At 28.4% G+C, this 25,030-nt stretch overlaps 1 protein-coding gene and 1 long non-coding RNA gene across 2 annotated transcripts; both read left to right on the top strand.

The window, feature by feature from the left end:
- Positions 1 to 2,592: 2,592 nt before the first annotated feature.
- On the top strand, positions 2,593 to 4,278 carry LOC136081324 (uncharacterized). The gene has a single exon (XM_065798633.1). The coding sequence runs from the start codon at positions 2,593 to 2,595 to the stop codon at positions 4,276 to 4,278; it is 1,686 nt and encodes a 561-aa protein (XP_065654705.1).
- A 9,514-nt stretch (positions 4,279 to 13,792) lies between these two features.
- On the top strand, positions 13,793 to 24,935 carry LOC136081006 (uncharacterized). The gene is made up of 4 exons (XR_010638805.1): positions 13,793 to 13,939; positions 23,270 to 23,444; positions 24,467 to 24,525; positions 24,814 to 24,935. It is a non-coding gene; the product is annotated as an uncharacterized LOC136081006 (long non-coding RNA).
- The last annotated feature ends 95 nt before the right edge of the window (positions 24,936 to 25,030 follow it).

Here is a 25,030-nt window from a genome sequence, read left to right on the forward strand (position 1 = left end):
GAAAAAATCAAGAAAGTTGACTTGATCGTTTTGTTCGTATTACATAAAATATTATTTTTAAAGCATGTAATTTTGTATCTAAATAAAAATTAAAAATACAAACAAATGATAGAAGATCATGATTATCATATCGCCGGAACCTTTTATCGAAAAACATCATATATTAAAATACAAAAAAAAAAAAAGTACACATCTTATTTTAAAATTTCATTAATTTATTACATAACAATAGTACTACTGTAAATATAAATATATTAATTTAGTTATATGAAATTTTAAAATATGTTGAATAATATTTAGAAAAATAATTAATAAATCGAAATGATTTAAAACAATATCCAGAGATATAGTATCGATATGAAATATCCAGAAATATAGTGTCGATATGAAATATCCAGAGATATAGTGTCGATATGAAACATTGATAAAAGTTTTGTTTAACAAAGCAGTTCTTGTAAAAATTATTATTTGTTAAGGTGTATTTGTTTATGGGTATCAAGATAAATAAATCTTTACAAATAATGGGCATAAGTCGTTTTTCCGCATATAAAAAAAACATAAAAGATTAAATACATTGGAATTCTCATTTCCATCAAAAATAATGTAGTATGAGAAAATGGATCTGCAAAATTAATTAAACGTACACCATGTTTCTGAAAACGGTAAAGACGCTGTAAGTTCTATATTTGTGAACAAATGCGTGGTAGGGATGCGTAAAACTTTTTTTTATTGAAATATATTCTTATATAAGATCTTAATATTTTTAAAAACTTTAGCACAAAGGTAATTAAATTAGTTACTTTATTATTAAATTAATTAATTAAAAATGCATCACATGCAAATAACATATTAATTAAATTAATATGTTATTTGCGTGTGATGCATAAATCCATTTCGTATTTTTTTATATATATTTAAAGTTAAACTGTAGCGTTTGTTGCATATTTTAGATTTTGCATGTAAACTAGATAATTGCATACTCACTTTTTTCATTAAACCAAATTGATTTTTGAATCATAGGATAATTGAAATAATTGTACATTTTACCATGCATAAGTCCACAATTTTTGAAAATGTTGATAGAACGGAGATGGGGGCGGTATTTACTAAAATTAGTTCCATTCCAAATATCATCAAGATTAAATTTTGACAATCTTGATGATTTTGACAATTAATGCTTTAAAAACCTGAAATAAAATATCTTTTAAATGTTCAAAAGACTTAATAATTACGTTAGCATTAACTTTAATTTTAATTTAGAAGTCAACTCATTAGTACAAATGCAATTATCCGTAAGCGACGCGGGTCATAATTAGGGTCAGATTTAAATGTCTCGGCTGGTAATAGCATTAATCAAGTAATTAAGACAAGTGTAAGGTTGTTCTTACTTGATAATTAACCTTAAACCTTAACCCAGGCCCTGACTCTCAAATAAACTTTTTGTTTTAATCTGTAGAAGAGTGCGTCACATCAGACTTAGATATCAACTAATGTTCAGCTGTATTTGTGACTAGCGCAAAAAAGCAAATAAATATTACCAATATTATACATCATAACAGCTTGAATGAGTTTCCATTTTTTTACTCTTAGAATGTCTTCTTAACTAAATATAATCAAAGTTTATATGTAGCCTATTTTTGCGTCATTCTAATTTGAAACTTTAAAGCAATACCGTACGATCCTTAAATAAGCAAAAATTGATTTAAAAAATATATATATTGAAGGATCATTATGGAATAAAAGCGCCTACGAAATAGACAAGTCTCTGTCAATGGGTGACATAAATAAAAAATTTTGCGCGTAAAAAAGCAAGAATATAATATTTTTAATATAAAATAGTAACTAACCCAAATGCGGTTCATCAAAATATGGATGTAAAATAATTTTAACAGAAATAAAACACGGTCATTAACCTGTATGATTGCATATGCTTTTAATTTAAATTCCTTTTAAAATTTTGCATGATTATATGAGCATCTAATTGCTGCTATGCTTCGAGCGTCATGGAAACTATCGCTGAGAGTTTTCATGACGCCATTTATCACTAATAAAATAATTGTCAAAAATTCATTCAATACCCATTTGTTTCTATAAAAAAATCTATATTATTTTTATAAAACGTTATTATTATAGTTGTAAATAAATTTTTAAAATAAATAATACTTGATGATATAATAATAAATCTAAAATTAGAAATTTCACAAAAAGTTATTAATCTCTTTATTTTAGTTTGATTAAACCCAGCAAAAGTTTTTAGTGTTATTGATAATAGTTCCTAGTGTTATTGATAATAGTTCCTAGTGTTATTGGTAATGTTTCTTGATACATAAACATAAAATAATTCAGCAATGGTTTGCGTAATTATTGATAACGCTCCTAGTAATGATTATGTATCATTTCATAATTATTATTCAATTTTAATCAAATGACTGGTATGGACTGATAATCAATGGGCTGATAATCAAATGGATAATTTCCATCAATAATAAAATTAATATAAGATCATACCATAAATATTAGCAATGGACCTTTCCCATAAATCGGCAAAAACGCAATGCATTGTGGTAGTTGTATTCATTTAAATCAAAACAAATGTCGAAAAGCCTAATAAATTTTAACAGTGATGTTCAATTATGTGAAAACAGTGAGATTGAACTTTGTGAAAACAGTGAAATTGAACTTTATGAAAACAGTGAAGATGATAGTGAAATTACTGAAGGTAAACTCACTTTTAACGGAGAAGTTGAACTTTGCGAAAACAGTGAACCACTCTTTTCACAAAGTTTAACTTCACTCTTTTCACAGAATTCGATCTCACTGAGAGAAGTTGAACACAGTGAAGTTGACTTCAGTTCAACAAGTGGTGGATGTACTTGTTGTGTACCAAATTGTTTTAATAATTCTAAGCGTAATAAAAACTTATCATTTTATGTTATAACCAAGGAAAAAGTGTTAAGAAAGTTATGGTTAGCCAAAATTAGCAGAAAAGACTTTAGTCCTTCTTCTTCACACAAAGTTTGTTCAGCACACTTTCAAGGGAACAAAAAAACTTATATGAATAATGTTCCAACAATTATTCCAAAAACAGTTAAGCTAACTGCTCGTGTACCAAGGAAAACCAAAAATAGCCTTGGTTTAATACATAAAACAATACAAATACCTTATAGTGAAGAACTATCGACACCTGTTTTAAGCTACGAAGAAACATTAAAACAAGAAAATAAAATTCTTAAAGATCAAATTGAGGACATTATAAAAGAAAAACAAGCGTTAGAAAACACTCAGAAAGAAGCTATATGTAAGCTCAATGACAAAATACTTCTATCACAATTTACAGTTGAAAGGTTTAAACATAACAAAGAACATTTCAAATTTTACACAGGTTTTGAAAATTTTGAACTATTTAAAGTAGTCATGAAGTTTTTAGAACCAGAAATATATTCACTAAATTATTGGGGTTCAATGTCTACTGTTGCTGACAATTTAAGTGAAAATTCTTCATCTAAAACAAGAGGAAGATCACGTATATTAAACGTTGAAGAGGAATTTTTCATGGTGCTAATTCTACTACGTTGCGCCTTTCCTATAGAAGATTTAGCAATACGGTTTAATATTTCATCAAGCACTACCAGTAGGATATTAATTACTTGGTATGATTTTTTGCACATAAAATTTAGATCAATTCCAATATGGCCAACAAAAAAACTAGTTAATGAAACAATGCCTAGCTGCTTTAAAGATGTATACCCTAATACTCGTGTAATTATAGACTGTACAGAAATATTTACTGTGATGCCAACTAGCTATCGCACTCAATCAGCTATGTTTTCAAAATATAAACATCATTACACAGCAAAGGGTTTGATAGGTATTGCACCGAGTGGTGCCATTACATTTGTATCTGATTTATATGCTGGAAGATCAAGTGATAAACAGATAACAAATCACTGTGGCATACTAAAATTATTAGAAAAAGGTGATAGCCTGATGGCTGATAGAGGTTTCGATATCGTAAATGACTTACCAAAAGGAATTAGTCTCAACATACCACCATTTCTTGAAGGCGATTTTCAACTTACATTGGAAAAAGAATTAGAAACAAGACGAATTGCATCTGTGCGAATTCATGTCGAACGTGCAATTGCAAGAATCAAAAACTACAGAATATTACAAAACACATTTCCACTTTCAATGGCTGCTGACATGAACAAAATATGGGTCATAGTTTGTTATTTAGTTACTTTTCTGCCACCTCTAATAAAAACTGATAGCAAATAATGTAACCAGACAAAAAAAGAAACATTCTATAAATATTCTGTAAACGTTTATTTTACTTTAAATATTTCTGATGACATAAATTTGAAATATCTGTTAACTCTGGAAAAATAATTGTATTCCATAATTCCGCATCATACTCTATTGTTTCGATGTGCAATGATTTTTCTGTGTATACAATAAAATCAATTGTTTTAGTTTCTGTTAGTGCCATAAGGCCTTGACACTGATAGTAATAAGGATGGTTTATTTTTAATTTTGGAGCACCATCGTTAAATTTCAAATAAAAGTTTTTATCTTGTCACGCTTCTTTAATTGTTAAATGTTTTTTTGAAGAAGGACATTTCACTTCAAGTACTTTTTCAGCGTTAACTACTCCATCAGGGCTACAACCCAACCAAGGGCATTTTGGGTTTATAAAAAAACCACATCGAGTAACACTTGACTTCGTTATGTTTTCATATAGTTTTATTGCTATATCTTCATTAACCTTTCCCCACATACAGTTTTCTCCTGCTTTGATATTTTTTGTTTGTAAACATTTTTTTAAAATTGATGTAGGGTAAATTTTTTTCCACCTATTTATTACAGTACCAAAATTTGAAGCTGTCAATCGTTTGCATCTTTCTTGATACCATAATGTACTTTCAGATTGTTTAACTGTATTGACTTCAATATTTTTAGCTTCCTCAATATCAACAATTAAATGTAATTCTACAAATGCTTTTTGTTCAGTAGACAAACAACTTAAATCAATCACCTTTTTTAAATTGTCAAATAGAGTAATAATAATCAATCGGTCATCTTTTTTACTAAAAGGTTCTGCAATATCATTGTCTATAAATGTTGACAGAGATGAATTAAAAAAGGAACATGCCTGAAAGTTATTATCACGAATTATTGAAGATATACATGTCCCCTGGCAGAGATTTTCTAAACCTTTACAAAAAGTTTGAAGTTGTAAAGTTGAGGTTTCGTAACAATTTGGTAATGAATGGTATCTACGCGTTCCTGAAACTAAAGGTCTTTTTCGAGTACTATTTTTGTCTTTAAAAGCGTCAGCTTTTTCAAAATTTAAGTTTGACAACAAAATTGCTTCAGAGTTGGATGATTCACCTGGTACATGCCATATCTGTAAAACATCAGTACATGTTTCTGTTTCTGGGACCACTTTAATGTCTAACTCTTTATAATCAACTAGTTGATATAATGATGCAGCAACATGCTTACAACAGCCCCCCGCACCAGCTTTACAATGGCATTTCGAATAAAGGATTTCACCAGTAGATTGGCACAAGTGTATAAAAACTTCGTATTGTTTACGTTTCATAGAAGCAGCAACATTAGACTTAACAATAAACAAATTTATGGATGCTGTTACATTCACTTTAACATTGACATAGTTTTCTTTAAATAAACGATAGCCAAGAGTTTGGTGTTTATTGGCTCCTTTTTTACAATTATCAATATGTATAGTATCATTAACAAGATATTTCTTGATAAAATTGTGAGATATATTTGGTAAAAGTGAAATGTCTCTTGACCAAGTTGATATACTCTTGTTTATAGATTCTTCTTCGTCAACAGCAATAAGCTCATCATGCTTAAATTCCCGAAACATAGCTTTAGATGCCTGGCAAGAGTTCTGAAAAGAACTAGCATCAATTTTATTTTCTAAATTAGCATTAAAAGAACTAATCATTATAATAATATTTAATTCCTAATACTTTAATCGGATTGTTTTGATTTAAATGAATACAACTACCACAATGCATTGCGCAGTTGCCGATTTATGGGAAAGGTCCATTTAAATCTAATTTAAATAAAATAGATAGAAATAATATTGAACTACAAAAATAATAAAACTATAATAAACTATTTAATACAAAATTAAATAAATTTAAATCTAATCAAATAGAAGTTTTAAATAAATAAGACCTAAAAGAAAAAATCCAAATAAATGTAATATTTCGATTTTTTATAAATATAATATTACCAAACAAATATTATATTAACAAATAAATATTACCTATATTTTACATCATCAAGTTATGATATAAAATATTGGTAATATTTATTTGCTTTTTTTGCGCTCGTCACAAATACATTGGTTGATACATCTCTAATAAATATGTCTGATGTGATACATTCTTCTACAGTCTGTAGAAGAATGTGTCACATCAGACATACTTATTAGAGATGTATCAACCAATGTATTTGTGACGAGCGCAAAAAAAGCAAATAAATATTACCAATATTTTAATAATTAGGCAATTGATTAGGCTATTAAACAGTGTACTGAGTACAATCTATGCTTTGAGTCAAGTTCTTTAACAAATTTAAAAATGAATAAAGTACCAAAAAACTATAAAATACAAAAAACCATTGTCATCACCAAGTACTCTAAGCCTATTAGTCACTAATATTCGTGGCCTTCGAAGTAACTTTTCTTTTGTTGAGTCTTATCTCTTGCAAAGTTCACCAGACCTACTTGCTCTTTGTGAGAATAACTTGAATTCACCTGTCTCATCTTGTGATCTTAGTGTTGATGGTTATCTTCCTTTAATTCGTAAAGACTCCAATAATCACATGTGTGTGGCGGAATAGTGTCACAAAATTATGATTGTCGCAAATCTTGATTGTCGCAAGTTTGATTGTCGAAAACGTGAAAAAGGAATAGCGTTGAAATATTGTCGCATGATCGATTGTCAAATAACAAAAAAAAGGAATAATTTCGTAAATGAATTTAATGAATAGTGTCGAAAATAGAAAAGGAATAATGTCGCAAAGAAGTTTAATAAATAGTGTCGAAAACAAAAAAACGGAATAGTGTCGCAAATGAATTTAAGAAATAGTATCGAAAACAAAAGAAGGGAATCAGAGTTACCTTTTTTTGGAAACGATAGGTCTAACGAAAATAAAATAAATATATATTCGTATTAATTGTTTTAAATAGTATATATATATATATATATATATATATATATATATATATATATATATATATATATATATATATATATATATATATATATATATATATATATATATATATATATATATCTTTTAAAATCATATTCTTGTTATACGATATTTATATTTGTTAAATTTGATTAAAACGGGTGCGTATAAACTTTTTGTTTTAAATATATTTCGATGTAATTATATATTTACACAATATTTCGCTGACCTTTTGCGGTCAGCATCATCAGGTGTAATAAAAAGCGTTACAAAATTGTTACAAAACTACATAAATCAAACCGTCAAAAAAGAAGACATAACAGGCGTAAAATAAAAATAGTTTTTATTAAATGAAATATTAAATAAAAAATGGTCTCAAAGTTCTCTTGTTTTTATTCATTTTATTTCACCCTTTCAATTTTCTATTCATTTTTAAAGAAGATTTTTCGTTTGCTTTTCGTATCTTCGTGTTTTTTGTTTTTTTCTTCGTTTTTTTGCGACTCTCTTTGCCGTAAAGAGCAGTAATAAAATCTTTTAAAATCATATTCTTGTTATACGATATTTATATTTGTTAAATTTGATTAAAACGGCTGCGTATAAACTTTAAGTTTTAAATATATTTCGATGTAATTATATATTTACACAATATTTCGCTGACCTTTTGCGGTCAGCATCATCAGGTGTAATAAAAAACGTTACAAAATTGTTACAAAACTACATAAATCAAACCGTCAAAAAAGAAGACACTATTTTATTTTACGCCTGTAATGTCACTATTTAATTTTACACTATTTAATTTTACGACACTATTTAATTTTATGCCTGTAATAAACTTTTTGTTTTAAATATATTTCGATGTAAAATTATATATTTACACAATATTTCGCTGACATTTGCGGTCAGCATTATCAGGTGTAATAAAAAACGTTACAAAATTGTTACAAAACTACATAAATCAAACCGTCAAAAAAGAAGACACTATTTTATTTTACGCCTGTAATGTAAACAATTTTGTAACGTTTTTTATTACACCTGATAATGCTGACCGCAAAAGGTCAGCGAAATATTGTGTAAATATATAATTTTACATCGAAATATATTTAAAACAAAAAGTTTATACGCAGCCGTTTTAATCAAATTTAACAAATATTATATATATATATATATATATATATATATATATATATATATATATATATATATATATATATATATATATATATATATATATTTATATATATATATATATATATATATATATATATATATATATATATACATATATATATATATATATATACATATATATATATATATATATATATATATATATATATATATATAAAATCTTTTAAAATCATATTCTTGTTATACGATATTTATATTTGTTAAATTTGATTAAAACGGCTGCGTATAAACTTTTAGTTTTAAATTTATTTCGATGTAATTATATATTTACACAATATTTCGCTGACCTTTTGCGGTCAGCATCATCAGGTGTAATAAAAAACGTTACAAAGTTGTTACAAAACTACATAAATCAAACCGTCAAATATATATATATATATATACATATATATATATATACATATATATATATATATATACACACACATATATATATATATATATATATATATACATACATATATATATATATATATATATACATACATATATATATATATATATATATATATATATATATATATATATATATATATATATATATATATATATATATATATATATATATATATATATATATATATATATATATATATATGTATGTATGTATGTATAAATCAAACTAAATGTTGACAATATTTTGACAACATCATGACAAAACGTTTATGGCAGCAAAAACGTCGAATGGAACTTTTACACTTTTAAAAGTGATTTTTCAATTAAATGCTTATAAGTTACAATTCTTATATAAATATTAATCAAGATAAAATTTTCTATCCAACCGTATAAAGTTTATAATATTTTAGAGGTGTCAAAATTGACCCTTTTTTTCCTCTAAAATTGCCCCAAAAGGGATATTACTGTAGCGCATTCAACTGGGTTTTTTTTACGCCCATCCAAAGACTGTGCACTTTCTCTCTGCCAAATTTCAGTTTTTTACTTTTTTTTTTCTGGGTTTGACCCAATTTTTCTCTAATTCTCTCCGACTACAATTCCGTTTTTACTATTTGCGACACAATTCCGTTTTCACTATTTGCCTTTTTTATGCTTTCGACACTACTCCGTTTTTACTATTTGCAACACTATTCTTTTAATTATTTGCGACACCATTCCTTATTTTCATTTTCGACCCTATTCCGATTTTACTGTTTGCGACATTATTTCTTTTTTTTGTTTTCGACACTATTCATTAAATTCTTTTGCAACACTATTCCTTTTTTTATTTTCGACACTATTCAATACATTCATTTGCAACAATATTCCTTTATTTTTTGCAACATTAGGCCTTTTTGATATATTCGACACTACTCCATTTTTCGACATTACTCATGTCACCCTTCACATGCTTGGCCTAGGCATTTACATTCGTAAGAATTCACCCATTTGTTAGGAAACTAAGTTTGAATCCACATACTATTCTTTTATTTTGTTTAGCACCACTTCACTCTATTGCCTTTCTCTTTGTTCTATATTGCTCTCCTTCACCTCAAGACTGCACTCTTTTTGATGTTATTTCTGATCATATTGACCAAGCCCTCTCTCTTTATCCATAAGCCAATATTATTGTTGTTGGTGACTTTAATGCTCATCACACTAAATGGCTTGGCTCTAATGTCAGTGACTCTGCAGGCATTAAAGCCCACAACTTTTACCTTTCTCAATCTCTAACTCAAATAGTCAACTTTCCAATTCGCTTTCCAGACAACCCGAATCATTTACTCAACTTATGTCTTGTTTCTGATCAGTACTTAGTTTACCCACTTTCATCCTTAGTTGCTTCTGATCACAGTTTGATCTCTCTAAAACTATTATTTCATTCTTCTTCATTATACGAATCCTCCTATCATCATACCTCTTACAAATATCTTAAAGCTGACTGGGACTCTTTACGTGATTTTCTTCGTGATGGGCCTTGGGTAGAAATCTTTCGTCTATCTGTTGAAAATTGTGCTTCTTACATAACTTTGTGGATTCAGGCTGGCATGGAATCTTTTATTCCCTCTCAACAATTCCAGGTCAAGCCTCACTCTTTTCCACGATTTTCCTTACATTGTACTGCTGAAATTGCTAATCGAAACCGTTACTTCTATATCTATCACCAAAACAATTCTCCAGAAAACTGACGTCTGTTTATTACAGCCAGAAACCATTGTAAAAAAGTTTTGTCTAACGTCAAAGCCCGCTATTCTCAGTTCATGAAATCTTGTATCTCATCTCAAAAATTAGGCTCTCGTGACTTCTGGAGAATTTTTAATATCAATAATGAGGGTAAATCTGTAATTTCACCTCTCTTGTATGGTTCAGATTTTGTCACCTCATTTAAAGACAAAACTGAATTGTTTGCTAAAAATTTTTCATCAATATCGTCTCTTGATTCCACTAGTTACGTTCTACCTGATATAGCCGTCAAACAGGTTAATTCATTGCTTTGCATTCATATCACTCCAGCTTCTGTATCTAAAGTGATTTCCTGCTTAGACTCTTCATACAGCTTGTGGCCCAGACAACATACCGGTTACAGTCTTGCAGAAATGTTCTCCGGAGCTGTCGTCTATACTTTCAAACTATTCAACAAGTGTTTATCAGAGTCTTGTTTTCCAACCTGCTGGAAAGCGGCATCTGTTATCATTATTTTCAAAAATTCTGAAGAGCAATCTGATTCGTCCAACTACCGTCCCATTAGTCTTCTTCCAATCATAAACAAGGTTTTTGAATCTTTAATTAATAAACATCAATCTCTCGTCTCAAATCTAATAACTTACTTTCTGATCACCAATATGGATTTCGATCTTCTCATTCTACAGCTGATTTGCTAACAATAATAACCGATAGATTTTATCGTGCATTAGATAAAGGTGGAGAGGTTAAGGACATCGCTCTTGACATTTCTAAAACATTTTCAGTCCAATCGTAGCATAAAAATTGTCCTCAATGGACAGCACTCTTCTTCTTATTCTGTAACTTCAAGGGTTTCTCAAGATTTCTCAATCCTTGACCCTATACTCTTTTTAACTTACATTAATAATCATCCAGACATTCTCACATCTAAGGTGGCATTGTTCGCTGATGATACTACCATTTATTCTTGTCATGATAAGAAGCACCCACTCTCTGATTGCTTGGAGGAGGCATTTAAGCTTTAAAAGGATCTTTCTTGGAAACCTTATATTCTATCTGTTGCAAAATTAGCATCTGCTAAGGTTGCATCTCTTTATCGAGCTCAACACTTTCTTACTTCTATTCTATTATCTATATCTGTAAATCTCAAATCCGGCCTTGTATGGAATACTGTTGCCATATCTGGGGTGGATCTTCTAATGATGCCCTTTCTCTTTTAGACAAGGTCTAAAAACGCATTGTAAACATAGTTGGATCTGCTCTTACATCAGTTCTTTGAAATTCGCTTCCTTCATCTTGCTTTTCTGATTCATATAACTTGCAATCCTTTAAGTCGTCTGTCAATTGTTATCTTGCTCTACAATTTTCATCTTTTCTCTTCCAGTAACTTCTAACTCTAATTAGCGGTTGCTTGAAGCCTTGTTTGAAGCGAAGATGTTTTAAAAAAAAAAAAAATGTTTATTTGAGAGTCAGGGCCTGGGTTAAGATAAAATAATTAGGACTTGCTTCTAAACTTTTTTAATTTTTTTTTATTAAAAATTATTAATGAAAAAATTAAAATTTCTACGGATGAATATAATTTTATTAGATAATTAGAATTATAAATAAGATTTATAATAAGACAAAACTTTATAAAATTAAATTCTCTTATTTTAAGTTTAAATTATTTAAAACTATTTTAAATACAATTTCATTAAAAATATAAAAAAAAGAATTTATTTCGATGAGTGTGATTATGGCGAATAAAATTGTTAATAAAATTAAATAAAAAAAGCTATTTTTATTTAGATAAAAACTTAATATGATAAAAACTATAAATACAAATGTTAATGAATTATTATAATTAAAAGTCATAAAAATTGTTATGGTTAAAAGATCAAAGTTTAATTATACCAATCTAGACAAGTTGAGAAGCTCATCAATATATACATATTATACAATATATACCTCATATTGATTTTGTTTTATTATTTATTATTTATACACACATTTATAAGAATAATCAAACATAATCAATAAAATTTCAATATCACGATGCAACTTCGAAATTAAAATGATGTGAATTTACTGTATACATATTAATACTAATAGAGTATTTACATGATCAAAATGTTCAAAAAAATAAATAAATTTTATATAAAAAAATAAAAAAGTTAACAAGATAATTGATTTTCAATAATTCTTAACGTTGAATGCAAATCTAAACAGTATTTCGGAATGGAGAGAGTAATGTAAGCATGGTAGAAAATACTTGATCATCAAGTAATTTACATTAAATATTTCATGTTACTTAAAATTTTGTTTTTCGGTGTTATACTTTTACTATTTGCTGACATTGAGTTGATGTCAACAAATGGTAAAAGCATGACGCTGAAAAACCAAATGTATTTTAGATGACACCACAAATTTGTTTTATTTTCATCAACGTCCTAAACTTATAACCGTTATAAATAAAGTAACATTTTGAAATTGTTAAATAAGCCTAATATTTTAATTAATTAATGCATTTTTGAAAATGAAAAAAACTACCAAGATTTTTGAGCTTATTTTCTCGTTATATTAGTGTATATAATAAAACCAGAAGAAACAGGTTTTTTTTTAAATAACTTCCTTAGAATGTCAAAAACTTATATGTAATAACTAATGAATGTTTAGGTTAAAATAAGTTTTTATCGTACAAAAAACTCCCTCCTTAAGCAAACACTTTAATTAATTTTAGTTTAACACCGCACTCCGCTGCATGGAGTCATTGTTTAAACAAGATGTGCGCAAGTACCGCCAGGGGACCTTACATTTGGAGCGCTGTACCACTACCACGTTGTGATGTTATTAAGTTATAAAGTTACTTCAAAATATATCTGTTTATTATGCTTCTTGTGGCTTATTAAAAAAAAAAAGTCTTTAATAATGGAAATGGATTAAGTTTATAAACTTATTAGAAGAAAGTGTATATAAGAAAATTTTTTTTCTGGTTTAGTCGTTTAACTTATTTAAAAAAATTACATATATATGTATATATATATATATATATATATATATATATATATATATATATATATATATATATATATATATATATATATATATATATATATATATATATATATATATATTATATATATATATATTATATATATATATTATATATATATATATTATATATATATTATATATATATATATATATTATACACACACACACACACACACACACACACACACACACACACACACACACACACACACACACACACACACATATATATATATATATATTTGTATAAGGTATTTATTGTAGATACGATTCCTAAATTTATTTAAAAGCAACATTTGCATACGGTTCCTAAATTTATTTAAAAGCAACAATGCATCATAACAGAACTTTATTTCTACAATAGGTATAATTCTTATAATCTTTGTTTAAACTCTTCTAGTTTTGCAAAATAAAATGTGTATTAAATTTTAACATCTTTTTAACTAAATTATTTTAATCTCTCTGTTTGTTTTATATAAATTAACATAGCATTCTATAAGCAGCATCATATTATCTTAAATATATTGAAGTTTTATAAACATAGTCTCTGAGTTTTACAATCATGTAAATGTTGAATAAATTATTATAATTCGCAATATAAAAGTTAAAAACAATCATTCCTCAAATTTTTTTTTGAAATCCAGCAACTGCAATAATATCATTTTTAATAGGCCACTTAAAAAAATCCGTTTTTAATTTTTTTTTCAAACTTTGATGTCATATCCTGTTTTAGACTTATAAATCATTTGTCCTACATTTAGATATAATTTTTTTTTTCAAAATAAAGATTGTGATTGTCCAGTTATTAAATATAATATTAATGGTGTTATTTTTATCAGCCTGTTTCATTGAGATTGAAATCATCTTGAATTGAATGTCATAAATCTATTTTAGGCAATAAAAGTAATCATTTATCCTTTAATGATGTACTTTTTGACAACTGCTACAAAAAATGTTAGATAGATAATCTTGTATCGCTGTATTAAATGTGTTTTAGAAAGTAATAATATTGAGAGTAGTTCTAAATAAGTTGTTTTCCTATTTGAAACTGAAGAATTAGACTTTGAAATGTGAACAACCAAAGAAGATTTTTAAGAAAGAACAAGTTTCTAAACTAATATTTGGTATTATTTCAATGGTCATTTGCTAACCCTATCTGTATAATAAAATTTGTATTAAATCTGTATAATAACCCTATCTGTAAAATAATTTCAGAGAACCTGAATTTATGCTTGACATTATGCCTTCTCAGATTTTAATGATCCCAATCCCTTTCTTTACCTGTTTTTTCAGTAATATTTGTTTGTTAGGCACAATCCATCACACAATTAGCTTTAACTTATGTAATATTTGTTCTGTAGTGATGAATATTTTACTATTTGTTAGAGTAAAGAATTTAAAAATAACAACTAAAACAACAGATATTTAAAATTTCTATATAAAAGTTAAATTTTAAGTGATGTAACAATTTTCTTATGTATCTTTATATCCTGTATGAAAAGAAGTATATCTTAAGATGCCTAAAAGATATGATTCTAAAATTTTTATATTTAGATCTTTTTTTTCTCTCTAATTATCAAGATGATTTAAGAAAACCTAACATTCTTATTATATAGCACAGTGGAAGAGCATTTAATTAGAAGTTTCATTCTTCCTCCTTTACCAGTGTGACTTATCTGGTCAGAACCAGTATCACCCCTCTTGATTCTGAACCAAAACTCTGCTGCTTTAAGCGCTTCTATATGTAACAAACTCTGTAATGCAAAAAAATTAAGTTTTCTTTTTTAAATCTGATTTATTTGCATTTGGGCTGTTCATAAATTATATTGCATAATTTTTTATAGTTTTGGTTCATCCTCCTAGTAACAAATTGTATTGCATTACTCACCCCCCCCCTCCTTCCTTAAAAATTATGCAACAAATTTGTAACACCATCCACTTTAAAAATTTTGTGTTTGTTTTTAAATATGATAATATTTTTGAAGTAACTAATTCTAATTTTCAAAAGAACTGGTTCCTAGAATCCGATAAATTCTAATTGGTTTCAAGGATATAACTATTTTAACTTTACCTTGAACCAACAAAAATATAAAATAAAAAACAAATATAAAAAAAAAAAAAAATACTTATATAAGATTTTTTATTTCATTACTTAGTTTAAATTTATTTCTTATAAAAAGAAAAAGATAAGGTTCTTAAAAAAGGGAATTAAAAATTAGGTTCTTAAAAAAAAGAAAAATTATTTATTATAAAAGGGAAAAATTAGAAATCAATGTAAAAGCTCCATTAAAGTGATTTAGTGAACTGAGGTTCACTAAATCTCGTATCTTATCTCAGAATTTAGACTCTAGAGACTTCAATAATCTTCAATAGCGTTGTTAACAAAGGTAGGTCTAACATTCCATAGCTTTCAACAAAGTTTTGCATGCTGGTCTTCTCTATAAGCTTGTTTCATATGGTGTATCTGGGAAAGTTTTTGAGATTATCTAATTGTTTTTTTTAACTGCTTTATTATAATCATCCTTGAAGGTCAAACTCTTATTTATTTCCAATAACTTCTGGGGTACCTCAAGGTTCTTATCTACATTAATGATCTTCCCTACAACCTTACATCTAAAGTAGCTCTTTTTACTGATGACTCAACTTTATACTCCTCCTGTCTTGACAAAAAGCCTTCTCTTTTCGATCACTTAAAACAGACTGCTGGTCTTGAATCTGATCTCACTTCTGTAACAGATTCACAACGGACTCACAATGGCTTGTAAATTTTAACTCCGACAAAACTCAGTTATTTACTGCAAGCAACTATCGCAATACTATTGACATTCCTATATTAATAAATGGCAACCCTCTCACTGAGTCCTCTTCTTTACGTCATTCCTAGTTCCATTAACTAAAACTCATTCTCGCTTGACTTGTTATTCATCAAAGTCTCATTCTTATACTGTATCTGTCCCTGCATGCTCTATAAACTTTTATTTGTTTAGTTTTTTTCCCTGGACTTCAACCCTTTGGAACTCTCCCATCTTCATGTTTTCTTGACTCATACAATCTTCAACTTTTCAAGTCTTCTGTCAACTGTTTTCTTGCTCTTTAACTCTATTCTTTTTTTCTAGTATACGAAATACGAAATAGAAATACGAAAATAAAAATTACCACCCACCTATTTATTATGACTCCCCTTCCTGTATTTATTAGTTTTGGACAAAAATTCTCACCCATCTTTTTGTTCCTACCCCATATATTAAGCACTTGAGAATAACTTGACAGTAATGTAACTGAAACTGTTTCATCCATATCAAATTGTTCCTTTAGTTGTTGTTGACTTTTCTATTTTCTTGGTAGTTTTATAAAATCTGGTTCTAAATTTCGCCACCAGAGGCGAATTGAATTATAAAAAAATGCAGATGTATGGTTATTAACTTAATATTTTGAGAGTAGGTGTAGGTGTATACTGTATGTGTAGCTGATGTTCTTACTGTAAATACACTATTTTAAACAACGTGAGCAAAACTTAGAAAGACAAGTTTTTATGACTAGATAGCTTAGAATAAGGTACTTTTAGATTTGAGAGATTCAAATACTTTTACTCCTTGAGCTATATTTACATAGATTTTTTAAGGCATTTGCATGCAATTTTATCTTTACAGTAAAGTTCAATAACTTTATCTACAATATCTTGTCACATTTTTTCCCCACTTTTTTTTGTTTTTCTTCAGGAAAAAATTTTTCTTGCAACAATTTACATGATATCTGCACCATATAATTATTATATTACAATATTATATATTATTATATTATAATATTACCATTAGTGATGTGCGAAATTAAGATTTTAAGTTTGAAACGATTCGAAACGAAACTAAGCCACTTTCGTTCGAATTCAATTCGATTCGAAAGTACCCTGCACTGATATTGAAATATGGTATTTCAATAGTAATAATTTATAGTGTGTGACAGAACACAGAACAGAAATAAAACATTATACATTTTATATTTAATAACCAATCATATTGCAGTTTTATAATGTAAACAAAATACTAAGCAACACAGACTAGACTCAAATAATAGTGAATGAAATCAAATGAGACTAGTATCATACAATACAATTACAATGTGTAATAATTCAAGTTAAAAAAAATCAAGTCAAGTACTTGCAATGCAGTGCATAGAATAAAGACTGGCAGCATCCTATTCGCAGTTGCTGTTGTAAGCATGTTGTCAAAGTCATCCCATAAACTACTTGGCTTGGAGGCCTCAGCTGATGTCGACCAGGACCTGAACCAGGACCACCACTTCCAAAAGCAGGAGCGGGAGCACCAGCACTAGCAGATGTTCCTACAAAGTATTATATAATATAAATAGATGTAAAACTAAAACAGCAAACAGAAATGAAAACCTATGCATTATTGTTTTATTATTCATCTGTAATTAAATTAAACCACAATGCAGTAAATCTGAAAGTTAAATCTGAACTGCAGGCCATTACTATTACCATCAAGTCTTAATCTGTGTTAATCACATAACATAAAATGTAATAGTTTTGGAATTGTACCTTGAATTAAGTTCATGTTGTGATCGCTCAAGGCACAATGTCCACCTCCACCAACATCAGTACCGCCACAAGATCGGAATTCCTTAGAGTACTATGAAGACTGTCTACAACAGTAGCTTGCTGTTGTTCAGAGAAGAAGATGGATTTGTAGCGTGGATCAAGAAATGTAAATGCTGCATCAGGCAAAGTTGATATGAATTGCAGAAATCGTCGGTCTAGTTTTAACTTTAATTTTCGAGCAATAAGTACACCACAACCCTTATGTGAAGGATCATTGATGAATCGCTACAATTGCTAATTTAAGCCATGCAAAGCCGGAATTTTCATAGACAATGTTGGGTAGTTCTTGCCACATAATTCTCTACTTGCTTGTTCAAATGGAGCAAGAATTGTGTGATAGCCTTCAGCAAGCTTCCAGTCTGCATTAGTCAAGTTATCAATTTTTCACTTATTTCTAGCTCTGCAAATATAGCATCTTTTTCTTCGCATAATCTCTTCAGCATAAAGTAATCCGAGTTCCACCTAGTAGCAACATTGATTATCAGTTCTCGTTCTACCTTTCCTAATCGCTTCTGTTCTCTGTGTAAATTCTGTGGAGCCTGGCAGCTATGGTGATAATGTGACACAATACGACGGCTTTTGGAAAGGACAGTCTGCATTCCATCAATTTCACTCACGGCATCATTGATGGGTAATTGTAAAGTGTGATCAAAACAAGAAAGATCATAAAATGATTGTGAGAGATTCATGGTGCTTTTCATATTACTGCCATTATCACGCAACACATAAATTGGAACAGTCCGAGGAAGCTCCCAATTATCAATAGTCTTGTCTAAAGATTCAAGAATGCTTTCGCCGGTATGTTCTCCTGGAAACGGCTTGTTTTCTAATGCAAATGTCTTTAGCTCAAATTCAAGGCTTACATATGACAGACAGAAATAAATAGATGGATCTTGCGCCCTTGAAGTCCACAGGTCAGTCGAGAATGAATATGAAGGAAAATCTTCAAAATTTTGATATATTTCATTAGCGGTTTTCTGTTTTACACTACAATATAACTCAGGTACAACTGATCATGAAAACGTAGTTCTACTTGGCACCAGATATTGTGGTTCCATTAATTTCATCAGTTCTTTAAATCCTCTGCCTTCTACAAAGTCGTATGGCAACATGTCTAGAGCAAGCATACGACCAACCGAATTCGTTATAGCGATGGCATTTGGATGACTTGACGACCAATGTGATTTCTTATTAAAAAGGTCATCAACTTTACTTTGCTTCTTATTTTCATTTTTCAGTTCTTGTTCTGCAAGTTTTCTTTTACGATTCTCTTCATTTCTCGCTACACACTCTTTATTCACTTTCGGATGAGCAGCACGTAAGTGAGCATAAAGACCTTCGAAGCAAAACTAAAAGTCAGTTTCGAATTTGCAATCGAAGTTTCGAATTTCGCACATCACTAATTCTCATATTATAAATATTAAACTCAAAATTGCAATGTTCCCTCAAAATTGCAATGTTTATTTAGATGTTTCAAGTCGCATATCTTTAAAAATGTTTGTTTTTTTTTACTTAAAAATTTGGAGCTGGCTTTTTTTGGGGATGACAAATCTAATGAAATGATCAAAAGTGTGAAAAATGGATTATTAAGTACCCGTAATTATCCATTTAAATAAATTTTGGCAATTTTTTGTATACCTGATTTTGATGCTTAAAAAATCATGTGGCCTTGATGATATCAAAAAATATATATTACACATCATTCTATATTCATCGATCTTTCAAAAAATGTAAAAAACTTTATCTGCAAGTATATGGATTTCCATATATGGATAACGGGGTACGGTCTCCACTTTTTTGAAGCAGAATATTGCAATTAGTTTTTCCCTACCTTCCAGACTAGCTGGAGCTCTGAAAATTTTGGCATTTTTGTGGTGCCAATGAATGTGTGTGTGAGGCAAGTGCCCCATTTTTTTGTAGTGAAATTTAGTGATAGATTTTTCCCTACCTTCCAGACAAACTAGAGCTCTAAAAATTTTAGCATTTGTGTAGTCCTGATGAAGGTGTGTTAAAATTGTTTCAAGGGCAGACAACCAGAGGTCCATGGCTTAAGGCACTGGGGTCATGTGCTACTTATTTTCTCAAAAAAAAAGTTTTTTTTTTTTGCCATTTGCATTAAGTTAAAAATATTGTTTTCAAAAAATTTTTTGTTTGTACTTGTTCTGTTTTATTTAATTATTTACAAAATAAGATACAAAAATATAAAGTTACAAGCTGTGTTAAGATTTGCTTAGATGCGTCATCGGTCAAAATATACATACATCCAGTTGTTGTTACAGGTGCATTAATGGTACAAATTATGTTGGTAATTAGAACCCAACACTCATCTGCTCTAGATGGTCAGAAAAGTTTGTTAAAAGGACCGTGCTGGTGCATAAATGTTACCATAATATCTTGCTCAATATTTTCAATTTCATTTATCATACCAATCCAGTGAGACACATCATATTTACACAGAATAAGTTTACCAAATTCAATGTAATAATGTTATTTTTCAATGTATTAATGTTAATTTGCTGATTAGGTTAAAAAGAATTTATCAGGTTATCAGAAAATCTTCACTTGTTCTTTTAAGGGTAATAGTATCTTTAGATTCTAGGTTAAATTGATGATAGCTCCTAATTCCAGGAGTGGTTCTACTTAGCTGAAAACGCTATTTCAAAGTGGTGCGCATTTTGTCAGTCTTTCTTATTCGATTTTGAAAAAATAATCCCTTCAATATTTTTTGTACAGTTAGTCAAGTATTTTATTACAATTCAATATCTAGTCATTTATGGTGCTTTGTAGACTTGTATTTGCAGTTAACTGTTTTCAGTGCCACCAATACCTTCACATGGTGACTTATCATGACTTGTAGCAAAAATGTCTTGTCTGCATCAATGTCAAAATCATCTTTATATAGACAGATATTGCAAGGGTTTTTGTGATTTTTATACTGTGCAGCACAACCATCTGAAAAATAAAGAATCTTTGAAATATAAGGATGATTTTCTTTTAAATAATTAATTATTCGTCTGAACTTCATACACAAAACCAATGTCATGCTCATTATCTTCTGACATGAAGCAAAATACTTTTTCTTTAAGCTGGTCATTTTGGCACCGATGGTAACTTTGGATTTCACCTTGAATCACAAATGTGTAGCTTTGTGCAAAATTACCAATAGAAAGTACAGCAGTCTTTTGCCAAAGTTTTCTTTTGTTGCCTTAGGTATTTTACACCCTTTGCATTGTAGGAATGAGCTATTTACTTATTTACTACATCTGATAACATCAGTTTGTATTCTTCAATTGTTGTTGTCTGACAGATCAATGTTGTTCTGTATGTTTTCTTTTCAATTCAAAACGTTTTATATTATACAATGTAAAATTGTTTTAAAATCATTATTTTAGATAGATGACTTTTTTTAATCCATTTACTTGCAAATTAAAAATCTTATAAACAAATGTACTTTCTTAAAACATTTTAAGAAAGATTATTGAATACGTAATGATCAAAAACCGAATGGAACAAATATAAACAAAAAAATTTTTTTGAAGATAAGATTTTCAAAGTTATCTTTACTTTATTAGAAATGCAAATAAAAAAGTGGAGGATTACCCTCAGTGTCCCCGCTTTATAGACCCTCCGGTCATTTGCCCTGGAAACAATTTTAACACACGTTCATCAAAACTACACAAATGCTGAAAGTTTCAGAGCATTTTCAATAGCACTACAGAAATGCCAAAAGTTTCAAAGCTACTGCTAGTCTGGAAGGTAGTGAAAAATTAGTTGCAATATTCTACTACAAAAGTGTGGACAGTACCCCGTTATTCATATATGGAAATCCATATACTTGCAGATCAAAATCTTTATATTTTTTGAAAGATCGATGAATATAGAATGTGTGATATATATTTTTTGATATCATCAAGGCCACATGGGTTTTATGAGCATCAAAACCAGGTATATAAAAAATTACCTAAATTTATTTAAATTGATAAATACAAGTACTTAAAATTAATTTTTTTACATTTCTGATCATTTCGTTGGATTCGCCACCCCATGAAAATAGCCAGGTACAAATTTTATGTAAAAAGATCAAATATCTTTAAAGTTATGTAACTTGAAACCTATAAATAAACATTGCAATGCTGAGGGAATACTACTGTGATCAAAAAGTAAGGTGAATTTTTTTATAAAATGAAAAATCTTTATTTATTCTTCCAAATCTGTATCGTCCCCCTCAAAATAATCCCCCCCGGCCCCAATGCACTTTTGCCAACGTTTTTTCCAGTCTTCGAAGCATGCCGAAAAGTCCTTGGTAGGGATAGCCTTCAATGCGCGTGCCGATTCACGTTGGATCTCTTCAATGGACTCAAAACGATTTCCCCAGAGTGGTCTCTTGAGCTTTGGGAACAGCCAGAAGTCACACGGTGCTAAGTCGGGCGAATACGGTGGTTGTGGAGCAACATGGGTAGAGTTTTTGGCGAAAAACTCACGAAGAACCAGTGCTGTGTGCGAAGGAATTTGTAGTGCACGACACCACAATAATCAAAGAAAACAGTCAACATGACCTTGATTTTTGAGCGACTTTGACGTGGTTGCTTCGGTCTCGACTCGCCTTTTTCACGGTATTCACTCGATTGGTCGGTTGTTTCAGGGTCGTATGCGTAGACCCAAGTCTCATCGCCAGTAATAATTTGTTTGTAGACGTCTTGATAGTCAGAAAGCATTGCTTCACACGTTTTAACGCGACGCTCTTTTTCAAAGAAATTGAGAAATTTCGGCACCAAACATGATTTTTCTGTATGAAATCAGTTTGCTTAGCAGATATATATGTATATATATATATATATATATATATATATATATATTTTTTTTTTTTTTTTTTTTAATTTATATATGTATATATATATATATATATATATATATATATATATATATATATATATATATATATATATATATATATATATATACGTGTATATTTATTTAAATATATATTTATATATATAATTATTTATCTAATTTTTGTTATGATCACCTTACTACTGGCAACATGTAGTCAAGTATAACCTTCACATATGCTGCTTTTAGAAATCATTTTGGACTCTGAGCAAAGGTTTAGTGAAATCAACTCTGGCTTTAAACACCTCCTGCTTTGAGGATCATGGTTAAGTAAAGGCTAAAGATGGTGTCTTGATAAAAATAATCATCTCGGACAGATTTGACTAATGTCTTGTAGAAAACCTCTTAGGAAAAGACTATAGGGGTAAGTAGAAAATTTTTTTCGACCAGCCTTGCACCCCTTATGTTATTTAATAGGCTATTAAGATATAAACTTGTTCTTTCTCATGGGTTTTTACTTGTGTTTTTTTGTAATAGCTATGCAGCTCTAATGCTGTTTTCTTATGAAGCTAGAGCTCCCTCTCCCTCTCCCTCTCCCTCTCCCTCTCTCTCTCTCTCTCTCTCCCTCTCCCTCTCCCTCTCCCTCTCTCTCTCTCTCTCTCTCTATCTATATATATATATATGTATATATATATATATGTATATATATATATATATATGTATATATATATATATACATATATGTATATATATATATATGTATATATATATGTATATATATATATATATATATATATATGTATGTATATATATATATATATGTATATGTATATGTATATGTATATGTATATGTATATGTATATATATATATATATATATATATATATATATATATATATATATATATATATATATATATATATATATATATATATATATATATATATATATATATATATATATATACCTTTATATATCAATGTGAATGCAGCCCTACTCCTTTTTTTTATTAAACTCAATTCCGATCCCATTTTTGTTAAATTCTCTAATGCAATGCTATCCATAATGCTTTTTCTGGTGATACTGATAAAGTTATGTTTCGAACAAATTTAGTTTCCTATTAAAGTATAAAACCTTTAACAGAAACCATTTTAGATGTTTAATTTTTATTTTTATTTATATTTTTGTTTACTGTTATTTTTTTAAACTGTTCAATGTTTTCTTTTTAATAGAAAAAAATGTATTTTTTTTTTTAAGTTAGTTCACCTCCTCAAAGCCAAGTAGGTCACTACAGACGAGGAGGCTACTTATTTGTGGTTATAACCCCCTCTCCAAATTTGATCCACTAATATTTGTGTGGCTCATTTCCATGTTAAATCTCAATAAGATTCCTAGTTTTTCTTATCAAATGCCTCTGTTGTAAAATTCATTTTTTAATTTTTTTAGCAACTTCTAAGTTGATACTTCATTTACCGTATTAGGTTTTTGGCTCATTTAAGCAAGAGGTAGGTTTTCGAAAATTAGTTATTTAAAATTTTTAAAAATTATTTAAACTGTATTTTTGATACTTTTGATCAAAAAGTTTATTAGGAATAATTTATTCATTAAAAAAAAAGAAGTTATTTTTTAACTAGCTACTTGATATTTTATAATATATTAATTATAAGTGTGTTTGTGTATTGTTTTTTGATGTTTCATACTTATATTATTTATAAATGTATTTTATAAATTAATTATATTTTGTTATATATTTAGGTAATAATAAGTTGCAGTATTTTAAGATTGTTATTTAGAATTGTTGGAATCTCCTGGGATGCGAAAAAAAAGTTGGTTTTGATTTTTAAAAATTTTATTGTAAAAATAGTATTTTTTGATTTACTTGATTTTTATTTTAAATATATAAATAATTCAAAAACTTTATTTTAGTCTTAAAACAAAATAATTTTTTGTGCTTAACACTTTTTAATTTTTTGTTATTATTAATTGGTTAGTTATTAGTCTACATGTTAG

Source organism: Hydra vulgaris, chromosome 06 (assembly GCF_038396675.1).
Source record: "Hydra vulgaris chromosome 06, alternate assembly HydraT2T_AEP".
NCBI classification, from domain to species: domain Eukaryota; kingdom Metazoa; phylum Cnidaria; class Hydrozoa; order Anthoathecata; family Hydridae; genus Hydra; species Hydra vulgaris.